At 36.9% G+C, this 23362-nt stretch overlaps 1 protein-coding gene across 1 annotated transcript in view; it reads right to left on the reverse strand.

The window, feature by feature from the left end:
- Positions 1-23362, reverse strand: part of VAV3 (vav guanine nucleotide exchange factor 3) — a gene marked incomplete at its 5' end in the record, with an annotated part of 378218 nt that overhangs the window by 1338 nt on the left and 353518 nt on the right. Inside the window, 2 exons of the mRNA XM_027772272.1 lie at positions 963-1114; positions 22437-22566. Of these exons, the coding sequence (XP_027628073.1) occupies positions 963-1114; positions 22437-22566 (282 nt within the window). The remainder of the gene's footprint in view (positions 1-962; positions 1115-22436; positions 22567-23362) is intronic.

The raw sequence follows: 23362 nt of genomic DNA on the forward strand, positions 1-23362 counted from the left end.
TCCAGTTTAGATCAGCAGCACTTAAAAATATTATGCACTGCTCATCAAGTATCTTCTCTAAGGCTCAGTGTCTTAAAAGAACTAAAATGCTCTTTGGCTCTTTTCCAAACAGAAAGTCACCCAACTTGCCTATCATATTCATTCAATACATTTTTAGTTAGTGCCTGTTATCGGTCAGGTTCAACCCTAGTCTCTGTAGGCCACAGGCTGAGCGGGGAAGGCTGTAACACAGGACAATAGTTTCTTATTCGTGATTTTGCTCTTTAAGGTTTTAGTCGCTCATGGTCAACCATGGTTTGAAAAATAAACTAGTAAATTCCAGAAATAAACAATTCATAAGTTTTTAAAACGCCTTTCTGAGTATCTGAGTAGCATGGTAAAATCTCACATTGTCCTACTCTATTTACCCCAGGACCTGAATCATCCCTTTTTCCAGAGTATCCCCTGCCTGACAGTCATTTAGTTGCATGCATGCAACTATTTACTTATTTATTTATGAGATATTTTTGCTGTAGGGCATGTGTGCTTGTTGGAGATACAGAAAGGGACAGAGAAACAGACAGCAAAAAATTCACTCCTGGGGGGGAGGGGGAAGGATGGCCATGCTATAATCCCTTCTCCTCCATTCTCCTCTTGGGATCTTGAGCATGCACGCACACGTGCCTGAGTTTAATTTGCTGGGTCTGGTACTTGAACTGTGGTTGACTATGTGGGAGTCCAGCAGTGTAACCATTCCGCCACCTGCTGGTCCCTCATTTATTTGCTATTTTGGTTATCACATCGAAAAAACAGTGTGTATGTATGCAAGGTTTGGTTTCAGGCATCCACTGGGGGTCTTGGAATGTATCTTCTACAGATAAAGGAATAATATTACTGTATAGGGGTTTCTCCCTGGCCCCAAAGTAGGTGCCAACAACTCTCCCTTTCTTTCTCACCCGCAGTCACAGAGAAGAACAACTCACCCTGCCGTTTACTTCTCCTCTCCACCAGCCATTTGCACTCATCTTTGTGTAAATCTTCACCACATCTCCTTTCAGCAAGGACAGTTCTCGCATATCTCTTGCACAGAAGTCATACCGAGCGATGGCGATGCCCAGCACTTTTGGACTTAACACTGTAAAGAAATGATAGGGTGTCAGAACTGATTTGCAGCTAGTTAACAACCATAAGAACTGAATCAGACGAGTGCGATTGATGTGATCAGATGCACAATTGTGATTTCATTACAGACCAGTGAGAATGGCAGAGGAGCTTGAAAGCAGCAGAATTGCTGTTTCAATTCAATCAGGTGTAAGCAAATTCATTTCATAAAGCTTAAAGGACCACTGTTCAGTTTTCACCTTCTTCACAAGAATTTCAAAATAAATGAGCTTTTGAAAATGGACAAACAAAACATCTGGTTAATATCTAAGTAACTCTCTAACTGGGGCCTCTGAGGGGAAAGTTTGTTTTTAATCTAGTAACCACTTCAACCCATACTCAAAACAACTAAATTTTTCTTCTGATGAAAATCTCCTGTCAAATCCATGTCATCACACCTAGTTTGGGGGCACATTTCCCACTAAACAGGTTTCATATATTAAAACTATTTGAGGATAACTCAGTTATTGTCTTACATATAACTTCACTTTCATGAAGAAATGTGAATCAGGCTGCCCAGAAAGAAGACACAAACACCATCCATATATTTTCTGCCTTCTAGATAAATATTGTCTTACAGAAAACCTTTACTGAAGTAACCTAATAGAAAGAAGATGTCAGCAGTTCATCTCCTATGTTCAGAATTGTGGTGTTTTTTGTTTTTGTTTTTGTTGACAATAGGGAACAAGCTAACTTTCTTCCTGTCCCCCTCTACCCTATTCTGAAAGGAAAGTTTTACTCAAGCTGTAAGTTTGTCAGCTTCTAGCATTTCATAACACATTTTACGTCAACCCCTCTACCTGTTGCTCTTTGGGGTTATAAAGCATTTTCAATTATATGTTCAGTGATTCTGAGAATCACTCATCTGAGATTGGTTGAACTTTATAAATCTTAAATGGTAGAAGAACTTAAGTGAAAGGAAAGGAGACAAATGGGAAATGCCATCCATCTGTGTTTTGAGCAGTTTCCAGGCCCTGGGTAGCTGCGGTTGCGAGCCGTGTTCTCTTGGAAGAACTGCCCGATTGACTCAGGGATCTCTGGCCTATTATTCATGGCTTTGTAATGACAAATTTTTTTTAGTCTCCAGGTGTCAATCATACAATAAATGAACAGCAATGCTGTCGATTTCAGGACTATAAAGGGAGTAAAAATAGGTCATTTTCTTTTACTGTTCAGGACAAAAACCATTTTTATGATTTTCTTACTGAAAACTGTCCCATTGCTAGGGCACTACTCTGACAGTCAGTGCACATAAAAACACCCCTGTGTGGAAAAACCCAATCACCAACTTAACTGTGCAACCTTGTTCTGGTCTCTCAACCCCTCTAGGCCACATTTTTCCCACTTAAAAAATTAAAGGTTTGTATTAGATGATGTCTAAGGTCATTTTGGTTCTAAATGCTATGATTCTATTGGGACTTACAGGTTAATTTTTTAAAAATCTGTAAGAAAAATACTTTATCTACCTGTAACATATTCCCCTAAATGTCACATAAAAAGCCTATTAAACTCTGGCTAATGACAGAAGTCAAGACCAAAATACCAGCGTACAAACCCAAGAGCTGCAGAATTGATGGGCACCGGTCATCCTTGCAAACAACATATACTGAATTTTATTATGTTTGAAGACAAAGTTGAACTATTTATTTTCTTACTAGAAACACAGACACGCTGGTTTTCAACTAAAATTTCTGATCCCCAAGAAAAATAATGATTTTACAAAGTATTTTATCCGCCTTTATACTTTCAGCCTCCATCCTTCTCCAGCCTCTCCCCAAAAGATAAATTACAAAATGTCTTACTGAAATATATGGTATGAGCACACACACACACACAAACCAGAGACTTGAAATGTCATGACAAACAATGACTTTATGACAGAGAAAAGTGCATGGTGACAATGGAACTCTAGGGACTGTCTATGAGGAGATGTATCTATATGAGAAGCCATACATAGAAGTCAAAATATTTTATTTGCAAACAGAAGCAAGTTGAAGAAACATATAAAAGCAGTAAAGCAGTACCTGACCAGAAAGGAGTGGAAGAAGGGGGAACAAAGCTGTAGTCTGGAGGAGTTACAAAAGAAAAGCCACAGAACAAAGAAGGGGCTTAGAGAAAGAAAGAAAAAGAGAGAAGCAAAAGAGTATTTAGGTTTAGTGAACAAAAATCTCAATACAACCATTTTGTTGTCTGTAACCATAACAAAACTGTCACATCAAAATTGGAATATCAAGCTTTGTTTTCACCCACTTCTCTCCTAACACCATTTCTAAATGAAGCCAAACTTTTACATTTGGTAGATATTTGTTCTGCAGTTCAGAGCTATCTATTCTTTTGTAGGCAAATATATCATACCCACTCCACGTTCCATCTTTGAACCCCATCCATCTAAGGATGGCCTTCTCTTCCTGATATGCTATCCAGTTCTCATTCTGTTACATCAGTTCAAAGGGGGAGCCTGTAAATTCTTAATCCTATTCCTGCAAAATATTCTTCACATCAAAACTAGGACAAAGAAGTAAGAGCCTGTAGGGCAGTGTCAATGAAACATCCAGAACCCACGGAAATTTCAAGAAAACCACTCATACAATTCATTAGGCATCACCCCTCTCCCCACCTTCCCCTCCTCAATGAAACATGCACATGCCAGCTTATTTTCAAAAAAGGAAAAATTCAATTAAAAACAAAACCACTCTTAATCTTACCATGTATGGAAAAGAAAGTAAATAGATTCTTCAAATTGTAGGAATGTACAGAGAAGTTACATGCATTGCATGCTCAAGATCTTTTCACTTTACTTTTGATAATAATTAATGCTATTTGTCCAATGGATCTAAAGTATCAGCTATCATCTTCAATGTATTAGATTCAGTATTTCCCCTTTATAGCTGAGAAAATGTTGCATTCAAGATCAGGCAGTTTGACTCCAGGGCCCATGCTCTTAACTACAGCTGTACTACTTTGCATGTACCATTTTACTTCAGGGACCTCCACAGACACCTCTAAAAACCAGCCATTACAATGGAAAAAAGGTGCAGTCATAAGTGTTCTCCCAAAGTTTATTCTCCTCCTTCTTTCATGTTTTAGATTATTCAGTTGGGCTATGTTTGGGCAGAGGAAAGACTCCATGTCCCAGCTTCCCTTGCAGTTCAATATAGCCATATGACCAAGTTCTGACCAATGGAATATAAGTCAAAGTATCATAGTTTATGGGACCTTTCCTTACAAGAAGGCAGGCACATACTTCACTCCCCCCCCCGCCTTTTTCTTTTCTTTTTTTTTTTTTTTTTTTGATTCTTTACCATATCCTAATATCTGGAATATAAAAGCTATGATCTTGGTCCACAAGACAAGAAATTCTCACCTTTAGGATAACGGAGCTTGAGTATGAAGAATCCTAGGCCACTAAAGATTTCCATGGACGGAAGATGACCTTCCCTTCTCTCCTGCCCTGGGCTGACTACTTACATGTTTTCATGGGAAAGAGAAACAAATATCTATCCTGTTGAAGCCAGTGGTTTTGGGTTTTTATCACTTGTACATGGACCTAATGTGACTTGTTGCAAAAAGCTTTCTACAAGCAGGGATGTAGTAAAAGTGGGCTAAGAGAATTAGAAATGAGTTCATATAATCTTCCAATATATTCTGCCTCTTTCTAGGTGATTGCTAAACTTGAGAGTCACCGAAATTTTCCTAAGTTAATACTTTCTTCAGGAAGAGGTTCAAGGAATACCTAAGAGTATCAGTGACTCTTAATCCCAGACTACATCTAAGCAGATTGGCCAGGGGATTGGAAGGGGTTCAGTTGTACATGGAATCATGGGACCTTGGAGCCCTCTACACATTGATGCATCATGACACAATTTTCTCATGAACAGCTTTACACGTTTACTTTGCACCTACCTTGAAGCATATCCTTCTTGATTCTCAAGATTCTTTTCTTTCTTTTTTTTTTTTTTGAATGAGATTTTTGCTATAGGGTATGTGAGCAAAAGAGAGAGACAGAGACAGAAAGCAAGTAATCACCCCCAGGGGGGGAAGGCCACTCTGCAATGCTTTCTCCTCCATTTGCTTCTTGGGATTTGGGGCATGCACACACATTCTCCTGGTGTGAGTTTCAAGCTTCCAGGTTTGGAATTCAAACTGCGGTCAATCATGTGGAAATCCAGTGATGTAACCATTACATCATCTGCTGGTCCCACAATTCTTTACATCCATATTACATCCTTTTTTTTTTTTTTAATTCAAAATATGGTGGTACATGCCATTACAATGAATTTTACAGACTTCCCAATTCACTTACTGCCATGAGTCGAACTGGTTTGTTTTCACTTCCTTGAAAGCATGATATACCCAGTGTTGGAGAGAGGCAAGATCACCTCAATTTAGTGAAGTAAATGATACATGCCTAACTCTTACTAGAGCTGAAAATGTGGTGCCAAGATTTCTATCCCATGTCTATAAGAATTACATTAGAGACCTTCATTCTATTCATGGCTTCTGGCAGGTATTAGAATTTTCTCAATCTATTTTTTTCACTATACATCCTTGATTCTCTCTTTGGGACTAATTTATCCATAAAGAAATAAAAGAAGACTATACTTCTCCACAATTCCTAATGAAGGTTATTTAAACCAAGAGTCTGAAATATAATAAGATATAAATTAGTTCTGGATGAAAAATCAATGAAAGCACAATTAAATGTAATTTAAATAATCTATAATAGGTAGATAAATTAGATAGTAATCGTTCTATAATCTTAAAATATCTAACATTCCTGAAGTAATAAGAGAAATGCTTCTCCAAAGGACCCAAATCTGTTTTAATTACATAATAAGGATGTTACCATTGTCCCTTATCTAACACTAAAAGTGTTATTATTTACATTCATGTCAAGTAGCTAAAATTAGAATCTTTTTCGATCTTACCTAAAACATTTTAATTCTGAGTAAATAGTATTTAGTCCTTATAATTAGGCTTCAGCTATGCTACTGGCTTCACCCTAATTTTTCTTTTCCTATGAAAGGAAAAGGTTTTTAAACATGTCTGAGTTTCTCACATGAATTCTAGTCTGTGACTTCAAGTGTTTTCATGACATTGCTATGAGGTACAGTCATTATCACTAATTCAACTTGTCTGAAACTAAACTGATCTTCTGCCCTGTTATCTATCTCAACCTCTCACACCCTATCTCTATCCAAAGAGAACTAACCTTGCAATCAGTATACTATTTGACTCTTCCCGTTTACTCTCTGCAATGTGAAGCTAATCCTTCACTAATTCTCAGCTCTGCCATCCCAACTGGAGTTCCTTGGGTCACTTCTACCCCCAGACAATACCCCTCGCTGGTCTTTCTTTTGACTTTCTTCCCATGCTGCTCTAACTACTACCTCCCAGCTGCCCATCCATCCTTCCATTTGCCAGATTATGAAATCTGATCTGTTGACCTGGGTTTCATGACAATTTATTTTCTGCCTCTTCCTGCATTTCTAATCAATTCTCTCATAATTGTTCCACACAAATTCTCTTCACCTAGTCCAGCTTCCTACTGTCCCTGGAGGCACTCAATTGTATTTCTAGCTCAGAACTTCTGCTTATTCTGGAATGCTGCTCCTTCCCCTGACCTCTGCTCACCTTAACTTCCTTGTCCCAAAAACCCAGCTCAGGCTCCTCCTACAATCCTTCCCTGACCAATCCAGCGAACTCTTGCCCTCTTCTCGTCCTTTCCTAGTTATCTGGTAGGCACTTACATCACTTAAACAGGCCTGTCCCTGTTTAATAACTGCATGTACTCCTATGCTGTATCTCCAAATGGACATCATCTCTGAAGGGCTGAGGCCAGTTATGATATTGCTTCTACATCTCCCACAGGACCAGGCTCAATACTAAGCCCCCCAAATTGCTGAATGGGCAAGTATCTCAGCAGATACTTAATTTAACAAGATTCTTATGTCTCCTCCCTCTATTCATTTAGCTCATCTTTTGCTCATTTCACTGGTCAGTAAAACTTCCAACAAAGGCCAGAAAAAAAAAAAAAACACAAAAGAAAGGAAGTAAAATATGTTCAAGTTCTATTCCCAAAGCTTCTTGGGAGCCATAATCTATCAGTGATAGTCCTAGAAAAACTGTAATTTTTTTCTGAGATGATGAATAGCTATTGAGTACTGTATGTTTTATGGCATTAACCATACAGTATGCCTGAGGAATCTTCTTAGGAATAAAAGGTTAATCAGTTTCTCCTGCCACCAGTATATAGCTCTCAGCCAAATATTCTAAGGATTAGTAGAGACTCTTTCTACCTTCCTGCATGCTGTGCCATGACTTATTGTCGCCACTCTTCCTGGGTATCAATTTTCCCCTGCCTTTGGGTCCTTAATTCCCTTGAGCTGGTAAAATAACATTTGAATGCCTGGCACCACTGGAGACAAGAGTGAAAGATAACATGTTTCCTGAGGAAAGTATGGATTTAAATCTAGATGTAAGCGATACAAAATAAGGTATTTGATACAAATATTTTGCAGAATGCTTTAACCTTCAAAATATATTTACATCCATACCGAGAATATATCTACCTATTTTTACACGCATATACAAATGCATGGTTTCTTCAATAAATTCCACCAACCATACCATGAGATTCCTAATGTAAAAATTATTGGTAAGTATATGTCCTGGAATGCAACTGGAAAGAGCTCAGAAACAGGGATATTCAAATAGGAATGTTGAGCTGTCAAAATATTACAGATACCCTGCCTGCTAGTATATCACATTGTTTTGGAGGCTTCTTGAGAAAGAACTCTTTTATTCATAATGGTATCTACTTAGCCAATATTAATGTTGAGACTTTTTCCATGGAAGTAATCATTTTCAAATTCATGCTTTAGATAAGACCTAACTTTTCTGCTTCTTCTGACACTTCTATCTCCTTAGTAGTCTAACAATGGAGAACTGGGCTCCGGGAGATCATCACATTGAGGTGGGTCTCTGGTTATTTTGCATGTATATGGCACCTGGATCTCAATTGGGAAACATTCATGGAGTATGATTAGCAAATGAGCAGCTCAAAATTTAGTGATTTCATGTTTTCAGTTAGGAACTATTAAGAATACAGTCAAATATTATTGGTCAACTTTTCCAAGTTAAACAAAACTAGAAGTAATAATGTTCTCTAAAGGAAACGGAAGTTATCTGTGAAATAAACAATCTAGGAAGAGAAATTATCAGCATAGCCATAATTAATGGCTATTATTAAATTCTGAGTCTTAACTGAACATGTAAAATACAGAAGTATCTTAATTAAAAAAAAAAAAGAATACAGTGTTTATAGTAGGATAAAATGACTAGTACTGCCCTGACACCTGATGCCTATATTTTTGTTGTCAAGGCTAACAAAGCATTGTTTTAAAGTATTATGCTCTGCCTTGATCAGATTATTAAAGTTTATGGGCAAAGACAAATTTACTCCATTTTCAGTAACATTGGAAATTTCTACACAGTAGCAACACTTCCTTTAGGTACTGGTTACAAATCCTAAAGAATGTTTGAACTAACAATTATTCATTACATCTATCAGAGAACGTTACCCTAAGCATTCGCTAATTATTCTAAGATAGACATTTCCTAACACTCAGTTTTCAGTTGTAACAAGCACATGTGTTCATACTCATTTAGGTAACAAGAAGTTGGACCAATGGTACCATCAACACAGTGATCACTTGTGTTTGCTGCCCAGCAGTGGCCTGGAGATTTTTGCTGAAGAACTACGCTCCTATGTGGGATGCTTTGATGAGCAGTCCAGGAGGTTCATTCTGCCAAGATTGTCTACAGATGGCCTAACAGCGGAGAACATGCTGAGAATTTAATGAATGTTTAATTTAAATTTGTGATCTTTACCCTGAATTTATTTTAGAACTCAGGCACATCTCTTTTTTAATTTTTTTTAACTTCCACCAAGATTCACAGACACAGTATCAAGTAGCTGCTCCCCAGTACCCTCAAATAAAATAAACTAAAACCCCCTTGATTCTTATTGCATGTTTTATATATTGGTACAGAAAAAAATTCTAGGAATCATTCAAATTGATTTCATGTAATTGAATACTGACATCTAGTAAGTGGACAAATTTCCACCAACCTGATAATCTAACATAAAACAAGGAAAACATATGTCTAGAATTGTTGAAAAGAAATGAACAGCTACTTAATATTTCAATGCTGCACAGTAAAAGCATATAAAGCCATTAACAAAAAACATGTATAAGATCTTTCCTATTGCCAGGAAAAATTATATCATTTGACATTACCTAGGGATTTCAGGTTATTTATAGGCATATAATTTGTCAAGACGCAAACTTGATTCTAAATTCATATTCTTTATAAATAGTAAACATATATTTATTAGATTACTATGCCCAGGACTGTGCCAACATACAAAAGATACAACAAAGAGGCAGAGCCTCTGACATCAAGGGAGCCTACAAATTCTTGAAAAGACAGACAAATATAGAGATAAGGAAATAATTCATTATGCATTGAGAATGCTATGACTAGTCTTTAGGCTTTATTGGAGCCCAGAAACAAAACAAAACAAAAGTTTCCCATTTTCTAGTTGGTCAATCCAAAAACCTTGAAGAAATCCTTGAGTCTTCCTTTCAAAATAGATCACCAATTGGCAAAATAGACCACCATATGGCTGTGTATTGCTCTATCCTCCTGTCCTCTCTTCCCTGGACTGCTGCAGTCTCCTAACTGATACTTTTGTGTCTACCTTGTCATCTGTCCTCCCCTCTTTTTTAAAGCTTTTTGCCATAAGGTGCATGTACTTACTGGAGAGAGACAGAGACAGTGAGAGGGAAAGTGAGAAATCACCGTGAGGGGGTGGCCATGCCACAATCCCTTCTCCTCCATTCTCCTCTTGGGATTCTGAGCATAGATGAATGTGTGCCTGGTGTGTTCTTCAATCCACCAGCTCTAGCACTCGAACTGCAGAGTTAGCCATGTGGGATCCAGCACAGTAACCACCATGCGATCTGTTGGGCCCCTTGATCCTCCTTCCCGATAGCGTTTTTTCAACACAGAAGCCAGAGTGATCTTGTTAAAACTACAAGTCAGACAATGTCTCTCTCATGCCTAAATTTCTCCAATGGCTTCCCATTGCTAGCAGTGTAAAAACTATTCTTTGGCACCTCACCAGTCTCAGCAGTCTGCTCTACATATTGATGGGGTATTTATGTGATCTTATAATAACTGAAGCTCCCTGATCATACAAGTGACCTTGTTAGAAAGAGAAGCTTCTGGAGCTGGTAGCTGGTATCAGTTTGCTCTATTGTTGAACTGAGAAATGCTGATCCCCTTTCTGCTATGCTACCAATGAGAACAAAAACGAGCCTCCAGTTTTGTTCATCATCTAACCAGCCACCTCCAACACTCTCAAGTGCCATGGCCTCATTATATTCCTTTTCCAGAGCATTCTTTTATTTTCCTCTCTCTCTTTTTCGGAGTTTTTTTTTTTTTTTTCTTTTCTATAGGGCGCGTGTGCTCACCAGACAGACGGAGAGAGACAGAGAAACAGAAAGCGAGAAATCCCCCCCTCAAGGGGAGATGGCCATGCCACAATCCCTTCTCCTCCATTCTCCTCTCGGGATCTTGGGCACACACGCACATGTGCCTGGCATGAGTTTTAAGCCACGGGGTCCAGGACTCGAACCATGGTCAACTACATGGGAGTTCAGCGACATAGCCATTACACTAACTGCTGGTCCCTCCAGAGCATTCTTCACCTTTAAACAAACTATATGATCTAATTTTTTAATCTATTATCAACTTTCTCAACTAGCATGTAAGTTCCACCAAAACAGGGACTTTTATCTGTTTCATTCATTCGTATGTTTGAATGGTGCCTGCCCTAAAGTAAGCTCTCTGTAAAGATTTATTGAATGAGTGGATGAATGAATGGATGTGAGGATCTATGGAGGGACTTACTGGTGGAGATGTAATAACTAAAGAAGAAATGAAGGGAAAAGGACTTGTATAATATAAGTATGCATAACTATGCCACATGAGGATGAAGAATAAAGGGAAGAGGGGAAACCAGGAAATAATGAGTTTTGAACAGGGAAAAACATCTGAGCCAATTAATGAGACAATATTGAAATTTTTATGTTCAGTTTTGACAAATTGAAGTGTATCCAGAAGAGTCACTAGGAGAGATCTGACAACCATTTATATGATGAAGGATTGAATAATTATTTTAAAAAAGAAGAAAATAGATGAAGAATAAAAAGAAGGCAAGCAGCCAGGTAGAAAGGCATATAGTGAGGAAAGGAAAAAAAACATATTAGATGAAAGATTATCATGGAAAGGAGACTATCTAGTATATTTGCTTTGAATATATAGTATATTATTTTATAGTATATTTCTTTTGACGTTACTGTAGTAGGGTTTTATAGCTTTTTTGAGGTTATAGTAGGGGAATATATATTTATTTTGAACTAACTGTGGTAAGTAGCTATAATAAGTCAAATTTCTGGATCAATATAAAAAAGACTTAATTTTGTTAAAAAACAAATTGGGTGTCTTATGTGGTAGGAGTGTTCAAGCAAAGTTTCTTGATGACCGAACATTCTCAGGAATGTTACAGAAGATGCTTGTTTGAAAAAGCCTCTGTCAGGGCTAATATAGATGGTCTCTTTAGGGTCCTTCAATACAAGAATTCCCCTGGCATTCCTTCCTATTATTCAGACATTAAGCTATACTGTACCTAACATTTAAGGGGTGTGTGTTTGTGTGTGTATGTGAGAGAAAGAGAGAGAGAGAGAGAGACAGACAGACAGACAGTATTTGGCACAAATAGAAGCTCAACAGATGTTGAATGCATAAAGCAATGCATGAAGTGTGGATGAAGGAAGGGAAACCTAGCTGAAACTGCACTCAGCTTCTCACTGCTGTTAGGAGAGAGGAGAATTGCACAATTAAAAACTTCTACCTTGGGTGGGTTCTTATTCAGTAAGGAAAGTTGCATATAGGCCATGAATGCCAGGATGAACAAAAAAAACTCTCAATATTTATACTCACAGTTTGGGGTCTGGTTGAATTTTTTAAAAGAAAAAATAATTTCTCTCAATTTAGGTAAATTTATGTTTGTTTTCCAGGCAAGTGAGACTAGAAAAGTCAAAACTTTGTCTCAGAGCACTGCCATGTGAGGGACTATAGTCAATTAGGAAATATTAAGTATGTTAACTACATAGAGATAAGTTTTTAATGTAGGATATACAGTTATATAAGACAATATAAAACTATTGATGGGCAGAATCAAATATGAGAAATTCTAAGAACTTAAGTACTGCTTTTTAGCTTTGAATGAGGTCATCTGACTGTAGAATTTATATCTGTAAGCCTTATTCTAAAGGGATCCTAGATATTGGTTACTAATTTTTAAAGCCATCAGGCTCAAGATAAAAATGACTGAAGTAAGAAAATAAAAAAGGAAGTCTAACATACCTAATAATGACATACAATTGTAGTTGAACAATTAGTTGCCCAAGAACTGTAAATTCTGTGGACACCATACTCTTATCTAGGGAAAAGAATATAAACATGTCAACAATATGTTGCAACGAATTCAGCCTTAACTAGTCTCTACAGTGTGCATATTGGGAGCATAGCTAAACCCCAGAAACAAGAAGATCAAATTACCAAAGAAAAGGACAGTATAAATACATGAAATACGTCAAAAAACAAACAAACAAAAAAGGCTAATCTCATACTGGGTAACAGTGTTGGAAGCAGTAGCAGAGGCAGCAGTAGTAATAGCAGGAGCTAAAATATTGCACCTGCCACAGACGAGATACTGTTCTAAGTACTTCACACATTCTAATTCTAACAGCTTATACCATGAAAATTAAACACCATGTGACATTGTTGCATGATGAAGTGAACTGGGAAACTCAGGGTAAACTGTCACTTTCCTAGAAGAGAATATATCATACAAGCATCATGTCTTAGATATCTTGTTTGACAAAGAAAATTTTTGCATAGTATGAGAGTTACTGCACAGGGTTAGAGGTTCATGGACTACCCCACTGGAAATATTAATACATGTAAAAAGGGGCCTGAAAAATATAGTATCTTATTATCTGATTGTTGAGTATCAGAAGGAGTCTTAGTTTTCTTATTCTATTTCAAATATGTAACTCAGTGTTTTAGAGAAATGGTCTGGAAGTGCTTACTCTTAGGAAGACAATGCATTTTACCATGGGAAAGCTATAATTTATTCAAATAACTTCATTGTACTAAGTAACATTTCTTTTATAATTCCATCCATTGACTCCCTGCCTGCTTTCACAATGCACAGTCCACTTACAACTCCAAGTTATAACTACCGAAAAAAGAAAAACCAAAATAAGGAGAGGGAATTAGAGAAAATTTTAAATTAATACAGTGAGACTGTATGGATTGAATGGTGGCTCTCCCAAAATAATATGCCTACCCAGAATCTGTAAATGTGACTTTAATTGAAAAAAGAGTCTTCACAGGTATAATGAAGGACTGCAAATGAGATCATCCTTTACTAGAGTGAGCCCTAAATTCAGTGACAAATATCTCTATAAAAAAAGAGGAATGACATAAAGAGTAGAAGGTGATGTGAAGACCAGACAGTGATCAGAGTGATGTACCTGGGGTCGTCAGGGAAGTCATGATGCATTTTTCCACAGAATAACATAGACAAATATGTCATGACTTCCCAGATGACCTAATATAAACAAACAAACAAAAAATGCCAGGGATTGCCAGCAGCCTTCCATAAGCTAGGAGAAAAGCATGGAATGGATTCGTCCTTAGAGGCTCCTGGAGGAATTAATCCACTAACACTTTGAGTCTGGGCATCTGGCCTCCAGAACTGTGAAGGTAAATTTATATGCTTGTAAGTCACCATGTTTGTATGTTTAAAACAGTTCTAGGAATTTATTACAATCAAGTTAAAAATAAATATTAAGTTACCAAAATAAAATTAGAACATAATAAATCCAAACAGCAAATGACCAAAGAAAAGATGACAAAAGACTGAAGTAAGATCAGGAGGTCAGAAAATAAGGATGGGGGACCAGCAGATGGCATAATGGTTATGTTGCTGGACTTCCATGTAGTCAACTGTGGTCTGAGTCCTGGACCCAGAGGCTTAAAACTCAAGCCAGGTGCACATGTGTCTAATAGCCCAGGAAGAGAACGGAGGGGAAGGGATTGCAGCATGGCCATCCCCCTGGAGGCTGATTTCTTGCTTTCTGTCTCTCTGGCAAGCACACATGCCCTATAGCAAAAAAATCTCTTTAAAAAAAAAAAAAAAGGAAAGAAAAGAAGGATAAGTAAATATAGAGATGCTGAATTAGGAGGGCAAGAAGGTAAAAACTAAATTAAGTAAGTGTTTATGGGCTTGTATGAAGAGAATAATAAACAGCCTCTATTACACTGTAATGTGGCTAATAAGCAATACTTAAAACTGACTAGGATGTTCAGGAATTATCCGGAATCAAAAAGCCACTTATGTAATATTGTATTGAATAAATACGAAACAAATTCTCCAAGTCCAGCTTTTGGTCTAAAATACTTACTAAAATGAAGCATAAGCACTTTGTCAGAGGGCTAAAATGGGAGCACATGGATGGGAGGAAAGAGACCACACCCAGGAAGAGACAACCCAGCCACTGCTCTTGTTTCTCTTTCTTCTGGCAAGGTAATTTGCACCATCCCAATGACCCAGAAAGCCTCTGCCAATTTTGAAGAACTGTTGCAAAATTTGTCACTACATCAAAAGGAACATGCTGATGTATGTTTTGTTTTCAAACCCATTCATTTCTCCATGCATTTTCTAATACCAGCTTATCATCCTAATACCTGCCGTATGTATCTTCTATGGACCTGAGGTTCAGACTTCATTTGCTTAGCATTCCTTGAGCATCTATTTTATGCAAGGAACTGAGCATAAGTGCTATTGCGAATGAGAAGCAAGAGTTTGGCCCCTGGAGATCCAGGGACCAATAGCCTGGAAGAAATAATTAAACATATATACAAACAACTCAACTGTGATTCTCAAATTACTATAGGTTATGTAAACTATGGAGTGAAGTATTAATGATTCACAAAACTCAACCTACAACTTAGACCATTCTCCTTGGTGCCAACTGCTTACTGAGTCATTGAGTATCCAGAGGCACCTAAACGCTTGTGCAAAACTGAATGTATTGGTTCTCTTGCAAACCTATTTTATTTTCTGCTTCCTAGTTATTCAATGGTTTCATCATTTGCAGCTTGTCCAAGACAAAGACTTGTGCATCATACTCATGCTACTGCCATTTCAACTCCTTTATCCAATTGATTCAACTTCTGGATTATATTCAACTCTGCCCATTGTCCTTCTCCACTGTCACTACTCATCTCTTTTCAAATCACCCTCATTCCTCTCATGGACACCTGTAATAGCTTCCTAACTCATCTCCTTTTTCTCCATGCTTTCTTCCAAGCTGCTCCTCACAGAGTACCTAGTGCTATTTTAAAACAATGTAAAATAGTTCATGTCATTTTCTGCCTCTAAAGCTTCAATATGTTCCCATTATAAATATCAGAATCTACTCACTATGCTGCAAAAACACTGACCCCTTTTCAGTTTCTTTTAAAAAATATTTATTTACTTTTACTTACTATTATTTGCTATAAGGCACGTGTGCTGACCAGAGAGAGTGCAAGAAAGTGAGAAAGAAAGCTACCAGGTCTGGGACTTGAACTGCCGTCAGTCATGTGGGACTCCAGCACCTTAATCACCATGTTCCTACCCAACAGACTGTCTATTTTTTTCACTACTATAACTATATCATCTAGCATGAGGCCCGGCACATGGTAAGCATTGAATAAGTATTTGTTGCATAAAGGAATGAGTAAATAAATAAGTAAATACAATGAGGTCACATGTGAGGAACAGATGGCTTCAAATATGGTCTATTCAGACAACTAGTGCCCTATATGCCCTGAAATCAGTGGGCCAGCCCTTCTACAGCTGGCACAGGTAAAAAGGATGCTGTAATCTTCTTCCAGTTCTTTAGATATAGTTAGCAAATGGGCTGATACCCATATTAAAAATGTTTCATTCTGAAATAATTCAAAAAATAGTAAGAGTAGCACAAAGAATTTTCATGCACTTTTTACTCAGGCTGCTTACATGTCAACATTTTACAATGTTTGTTTTACCAATCTGTTTTTTTCCTGAGTCATCTGAAAATACATTGCAAATGTAATCCCCTTTATGGATAAATACTTCAGCATGTATTCCCTAAAATGAAAGGCATTCTCTTCTTTTATATAACCACAGTATAATTGTCAAAAGCAGAAAGCTGCACTGATTCAGTACGATTTTATCTAGAGAACTTATTCAAAATTTACTAATTATTCCACTTATGTTCTTTCTGGCAAGATGTATAATCATGCATTGCTTAATAACTAGGATATATTCTAAGAAATGTGTTGTTAGGCAGGTTTGTGGTTGTGCAGACATCCTAGAGTGTACTCACACACATCTAGATGGTACAGATGCTACAGGCCTATGGTGTACGGGGTAGCTTACTGCCTGTAGGCCACAGACTTCTATAGCATGCTTGTGTGCTGAATACTGTCAGGAGCAGTAACACAACTGTATTTGTGTATCTAACAATTCTGAACATAGGAAGGGTACTATAAAATATGGTCTAATGATAAAATAATGCTACAGCTGTACAGGGAACTTTTCATGAATGGAGCTTGTACTGGCAGTTGTTCTGGGTCAGTGAGTGGTGAGTGAGTGTGAAGGCCTAGGACATTCCTATACACTACTGTAGACTGGATAAACATTGTATACTTAAGCTACAGAAATTTGTAGAACATTTTGTTTCTTTCTTCAATAATAAATTAACTTAAGCTTCTATAACTTCTTTATAAACTTAAAATATTTTTCTATTTTACATTTTTTAAATTTTAAGACTTTTTTGTATCTTTTAAATTTTTTAATTAAAAATGGAGGCCCAAACACACATTAGCCTAGGCCTACACAGGGTCACGATGATCAATATCATTGTCTTCTACCTCCCTTTTCTTCTCCCACTAGAAGGGTCGTGATGAGCAACACAAGCTTAAATCAAGCACAAGAGAAAACAATGCCATCAAGAGATGCAGTAAACACAAGATGTAGGAGCCTGCCGGAGGCGTACCCCACCATGCTCATCTACCCTCAACTTTTTCCCCCTCAGGGAGAAGGAGTACACTCTAAAATAACAATACAAAGTATAACCTAATAAATACATAAGTCAACCAGTAACACAGTCAGCTATTATCATTATTATTGTGTACTGCACATAATTGTATGTGTTATACTTTAATATGACTTACAGAGCAGTAGGTTCGCTTACACCAACAACACCTTAAACACATGAGTAATACATTGCACTACAAGGTTGTAACAGCTACAATGTCACTAGGTGATAAGAATTTTTCAGCTTCATTATAATCTTATGGAACCAACATCATATATGTGGTCCTTTGTTGCTCGAAATATATGTGGCATATGACTTCATATCCATATTTTATAAAACATATCTGTATTTTTGTGTATGTGTGTGTGTATGATAAGATATATATAATCTCCCTCCCAATTCCAGAATTTATTCCAGGATCACATGTTGCATGTAGAGGTTCTTTTACATCTCCTTTACTCTGAAATAATTCCTCAGTTTGTCTCTGTTGTAAATGAACTTGACATTTTTATGGAGTACATAGCAATAATTGTGTAGAATGTCTTTTAATCTGGGCTTATCTGGTGTTTCCTTGTGATTAGATTCAAGTTATGCATTCTGGGAATAGGAGTAACACCAAAGTGGAGGTGTGTCCTCCTCAGCACCACGGTAGAGGGTGTGTGATCTCTACTTCATTACAGATGATGTTAACTTTGATGACTTGGTTAAAATTTTACTATCATCCCTTCAGTAATCAGTAAGTTCTTATGGAAGATACTTTGGTATTATATAAATAGCATGATAGCCAACACTTTAAAAAATGTCCAACTCCACTATGTGGCCCAACTAACTGTCCATAAATAAACACTTGGGAACATATTTAAGGTCTGCTTATGGGTCATAAAATAGATTGTTGCAGAACTTTCCCTAGTTTCAATGGCCTATTAACATTCTACCTTACCTCTTTCTCTCATGCATGCAAAGAAAGAAATCTAGGGTGTTATCTTTTTAAAGAACATATTAAAACCTCTAATCTCATATCTCATTCATCATATGAGAAAGCTGAAGGTCCACCCAGAATACACCTAAGTGACTTGCCTAAGGTCAGAGAGCTACTCCATGGCAGACCTGGAAAAAATTAAGTGCTCACTGTAAAGCAAGAAGGGCAAAAGTCCATTTAGAATCCTTCAAATACACAGGCCCTACGGCCCCACCTAAAGCAATCAAAGGCAGGTTTGCTACAACCATTTTGGAAAGTAATGGGATTCTTACATCCACAGGACATTTTCCATGGAGCTACTGTAGTCTAGTGGAGCACAACAGCTCCCTGCTACCTGAGTTTTCTCTTTATTCTATTCTGTCTCTTTTACATTTTTTTTTTTTTTTGGAAATGCACTTAAGTTACCCTAAAGGCAAAGAAAAAAGTCCCATTGCACTGGGAGACAGTATGAGAGGCAGTTTATAATGAGCTCCTAACCTAGAAATGCTATGCTCCCTTCACCAATGCTCTAGACTCCTGTTTAATTTTTATCACCATCTTTGTACATGTTATTCTGCATCTGCATTGAGGTAGTTCTGTGATAACCTTATTGTACTTCAGACTTGAAAGATATTGCGGTGTCAGAAAAGTCATGATGTATTTTTTTCTATGCAAAAATGCATAGAAAACCAACAACCCAATAGTTGGTAATCTTCCCTAGAACATCCTAACCTATACTAGCAACAAAAAAGGTAATCTCCACAAAGCCCTGGGACATTCTTTTCCAAGGTGACTCTATTATGTTAAGATAACATGAATAATTAACAGCAGGTTGCAGGAGGCCAAGTTCATTCTCAACCTTTCTCCACAACACAGGATGGTTCTATGCTTTATCTTGCCTGTTCTCCTCCTCCAGGCCTTTAAGAAGTCACGAAGTTGTTGGTACTCTGTCTAATCCAGTATTCCAATGTAATACTGCTTGCAAAGGTTATTTTAAAATGATATTTAGCAGCGTACTTAAAGCTACAAGTCAGAGGTTAGGACCGTAAAGACAGCCTGCACAATCTTGCCATCCAGAGCAGGTAACATTTCCTCCTTACCACTTCCTAGGAAGCACAGTATGCATAGACTGGATGGGAATGTTTGAATCATTATTCTATTTGTTTAAAAATAGAAGTAGTGTTTGGTATAAAATAAACAGGATATATTTTTAAAATCATAAAAGCAAAAATAAATGAGTAAAAGATGGAATTAGTACATTTTTTCAAGTCTTAGAAATACAGGAAATTGTTAGAAGATTTAGTAGTGCTGCAGTAGTAGCAGAAGAAGCAGGAGTGATAGAGGCAGTAGTAACTTTTATTGACTGTACATGCATGTACATTTTATTGCACATACAAGCACCACGTAAAGTGCTTTATATATAGCACCTCATTTCATCCTCAGAACCCTCTTAGTAGTATTCTCATTTTATACAAAGTTAGCACAACATAAATAAAGCATGGGGATAGTATCATAAATTGGATCTAGGATTATAATCCTGCTTCATGGTAACAAGTGAACTATCTCAGAGAATTAACCATTGGGCAATTACTGCTGACTGATCTACTAACTCATTCCCTCACTTCTTTGAATCACTTTATGAATAAGATCTTCCCCCTGATAGTTCTATACAAAAATTTATCAAACTCATCCAACCCAGACTTCCTAAATCTCCCTATCAAAATATAAACTCCATAAAGGCAGGAGCTTTGTTTCCTTAACTGCTCTACTCCAAGAATCAAACATTGCCTTATCTGCAGTAGGTGTTTAAAATATACCTATTGATGGAATGAATGAATAATTGATGAAGGAAAACAAACTATAACAAAGATTAAATTTTACATGAATTATTTGTTTACTCTTCCAGACTACAAAAGGGTTTTAGGAGCTTGACTTGAGGTTCCAGAATCTCTTAAAAAGACTGGGTCAGAATGTTTGAATCATTACTCTTATTTGTTTAAAAATTTCCCTGCAGCTAATATGGATATTCAAATCACTCCATTGACTGTGCTTTAAAAAAAAAAAAAAAAAAAAAAGTTATGTTCCTCTTCAAGGAAAAAGATGTACCACCATTAGTGAAGTCAGAAGAACAGTTCACAGGCTCTTAATTCTACTGCCAGAAAGGAGTTCCAAAAATATTTTTCAAAAAAAAAAAAAAGCCTATAATTCTCTTCCTAGTTGTTAAACAAGTATCAAGTACCTCATTAAATACCAGAGACAAAATTTTATGTTGGGTAACTTCATTGATCACTGGATAACATTCTCAGAACATGTATTTATGTGCTAAGCCCTGAGGAAGTACTGGGAGTGCAGCGCTCTGTAACTGTAACATTAGAGGGTGACGACCCTCCTACCTAATGGGGAACATCTGCTCTCCCCGATTTGTGTCTCTCTCCTTCTCAGGCTTTCTAGAACTAACTGAACACCTGAAACAGGATGTTAGCATAAACCGCCAATATTATCTCCTGCTTCTGGGAAGCCAAAAAAGAAAGAAAAAGAAAAGAGAGAGACAAAGAGAAAGAAGGAGTTAAGAATTATGTTTCATGTAACAGGATAAATCATGATTTTGATAGACTGGAAATTTGTAGGTAGGAAAATTATCTTTTTCAGAAAAACTTTAATTTCTGAGTCAGCAAAAATTATGGCTGATATGAGAACCTAAGATTATTAGCTAATATTGAGCTAAAAAAATGGAAAAGATGCAATTTAACAGGTATTTAAAGTTTGAACATACAGTATAAAGTATGTTCTTATTACTTTCACGACAGGAGTTTCAGCACTTAGCACTGATCACTGTGTGGAGAATGGCTATTTTGTTATTTAAAATAAATCAGTTGATGTGGGAGATTACTTGTATATATACTTATATTGAAGTGTATGAAATTTTACTGATGCTGTTGGAACCATGAATATTATTTCTTTCCCTTTTAGTTTCTACTGTTAGGGGGAAAAAAGTTAAAGTTATATTAAAATGATGCAAATTCTTTCTTTCCAATACCTCTACATATTCCAGTTTTGCATAGGCTAAAAATTCTAGGAGTAATAAAGTTGCATTTATTTCTCCCCAAAACAATATATATATATATATATATATACACACACACATACACACACATATATGGAAAGAGAGAGAGATAAGGGGATGAAATCACAGTTTCTGCACATTTTTAATCATGATGTTCTTTTTACATGCTCTATCTACCGCCAGGAAGAGTACATGACATTAAGTGGTGAGAAGAAACATTTCTGACTTGGACTCACGTTCCAAATTTTATTTGTGTGCTAATCTTTTGGGATTGGTTGTGGCACTGCTCATTCTAAAAGGAAGTGGCAATGTTTAGTTTTAGAAATACTGGCATCTGAGAAAGCATGTTAGTGATTTAAAAATTCTGAATGTAGTCATTAGAATAGAATCATAAGGGGTCAGCAGGTGGCAGGGGTTAAGGTGCTGGAGTCCCACATGGTTGACAGTGCTTCAAGTCTTTGACCTGTATGCTTGCTTTCTCACTTTCTCATTCATTCTCTCTCTCTCTCTGGTGAATATATATGCCCTACAGAAAATTATTAATAATAACAAATAAAATTAAATAATTCTTTTTAAAAAAGAATGGAATCATAAGCAGACTTGGGATACTAGGCTAACTGGGAGTGCTGTGGCCAGCCTTGCTTAAATACTCAAACAGCATTATGCCAACCTACATTATGTGTAAATTAGAAAAGCAGAAAGAATGTATCTAATATAAAAGTTGGTGAAAAGTATGAAACTTACATATGAATACATCCTTTATGATTCTGATGGAGTTCTGAGCACAAACAATTTTTAAAATTTGTCACAAAGAACTTTTAACTAGACATGCTCATAAATACCTGTTGGTTCCTCTGATTCTGTTAGTTCCAAAAAAGACTCCTTTTAAAACATCTTAGCATACTAACTGGTAATATTTCAAAGTCTGGAATGAATGTATTTAACGTTCTCGTGCCTTCAATCCTTGAGTGACAACAATTGCATTCTCAGTTACAATACTCACAGCTGTTGCCTGCTCTATTACCCCTCTGTCCGGCTGAGTGTTCTGGCTCCTTGTACGGAAACTGCAGAGTCGTATCTAAGGTTCTGAATCCTTCTTTAAGAGAATGATGCTTGTAGTACTCTACAAGTTCCTTTAGGAAAAAGAATCAAACATTATTTTTCATAAAGGTACTTTTGTTCTCAAACACACGCATTCCTTGACACATAATTACATGCAATATTAGGATGAGCCATTTAATGCTAACTTTTCCAAACGTATATAGAAAAGTAAGTGATCATCCCTCTTTGCTGTCTGCTATACGTGACGTCTATCCCTTAGCAGTCCTGTTACTCAGGCCCTTTTTAATGTGTTGCCCCCTATTGTTACTCAGGCATCTAGAACATCCTGTTGTCTTCAGTCAGATGTGGGGAATGAAAAGGAACCACACTAAACCTCAATTTCAGAGTGGTAATTATTGCTCTTACTTATGAAATACTTGTCTTTCTAAATAAAAATAAAAGGAACAGCTGTTTGCTCAGTAAATAGCAATTTCTAGTTTCCTGCATTTTCTTTCAACCTGGCATAAAAAACAAAGTTTATACTAAATGTACTTTTCCACGATAAACAAAAGTTGATAAAGCACAAATGCTCTTTGACACTGTTTCTGGTTTACAATGAAGAGTTAGTGCCCATCACAATTGTGGGTATCCCCTTGTACTCACAGAGGTCAATATGTGGTTCTTTCCATTTTCTTGTATAATTAATTTATTTAAAATACATTCAAACTTAGGGGTCGGCAGGTGGGGTGGTGGCTGGGGGCACTGGACTCCCCCATGGCCGACCACAGTTTAAATCCTGGACCTGGTGGCTTGCTTTCTCACTTTCCCTCTCTCTTGTTCTGTTCCTCTCTGGCCAAATTAAAATAAGTAGATAAATAAATAATAAGG

This window comes from Tupaia chinensis, unplaced genomic scaffold (genome assembly GCF_000334495.1).
Source record: "Tupaia chinensis unplaced genomic scaffold, TupChi_1.0 Scaffold000270_1, whole genome shotgun sequence".
Taxonomy (NCBI): domain Eukaryota; kingdom Metazoa; phylum Chordata; class Mammalia; order Scandentia; family Tupaiidae; genus Tupaia; species Tupaia belangeri.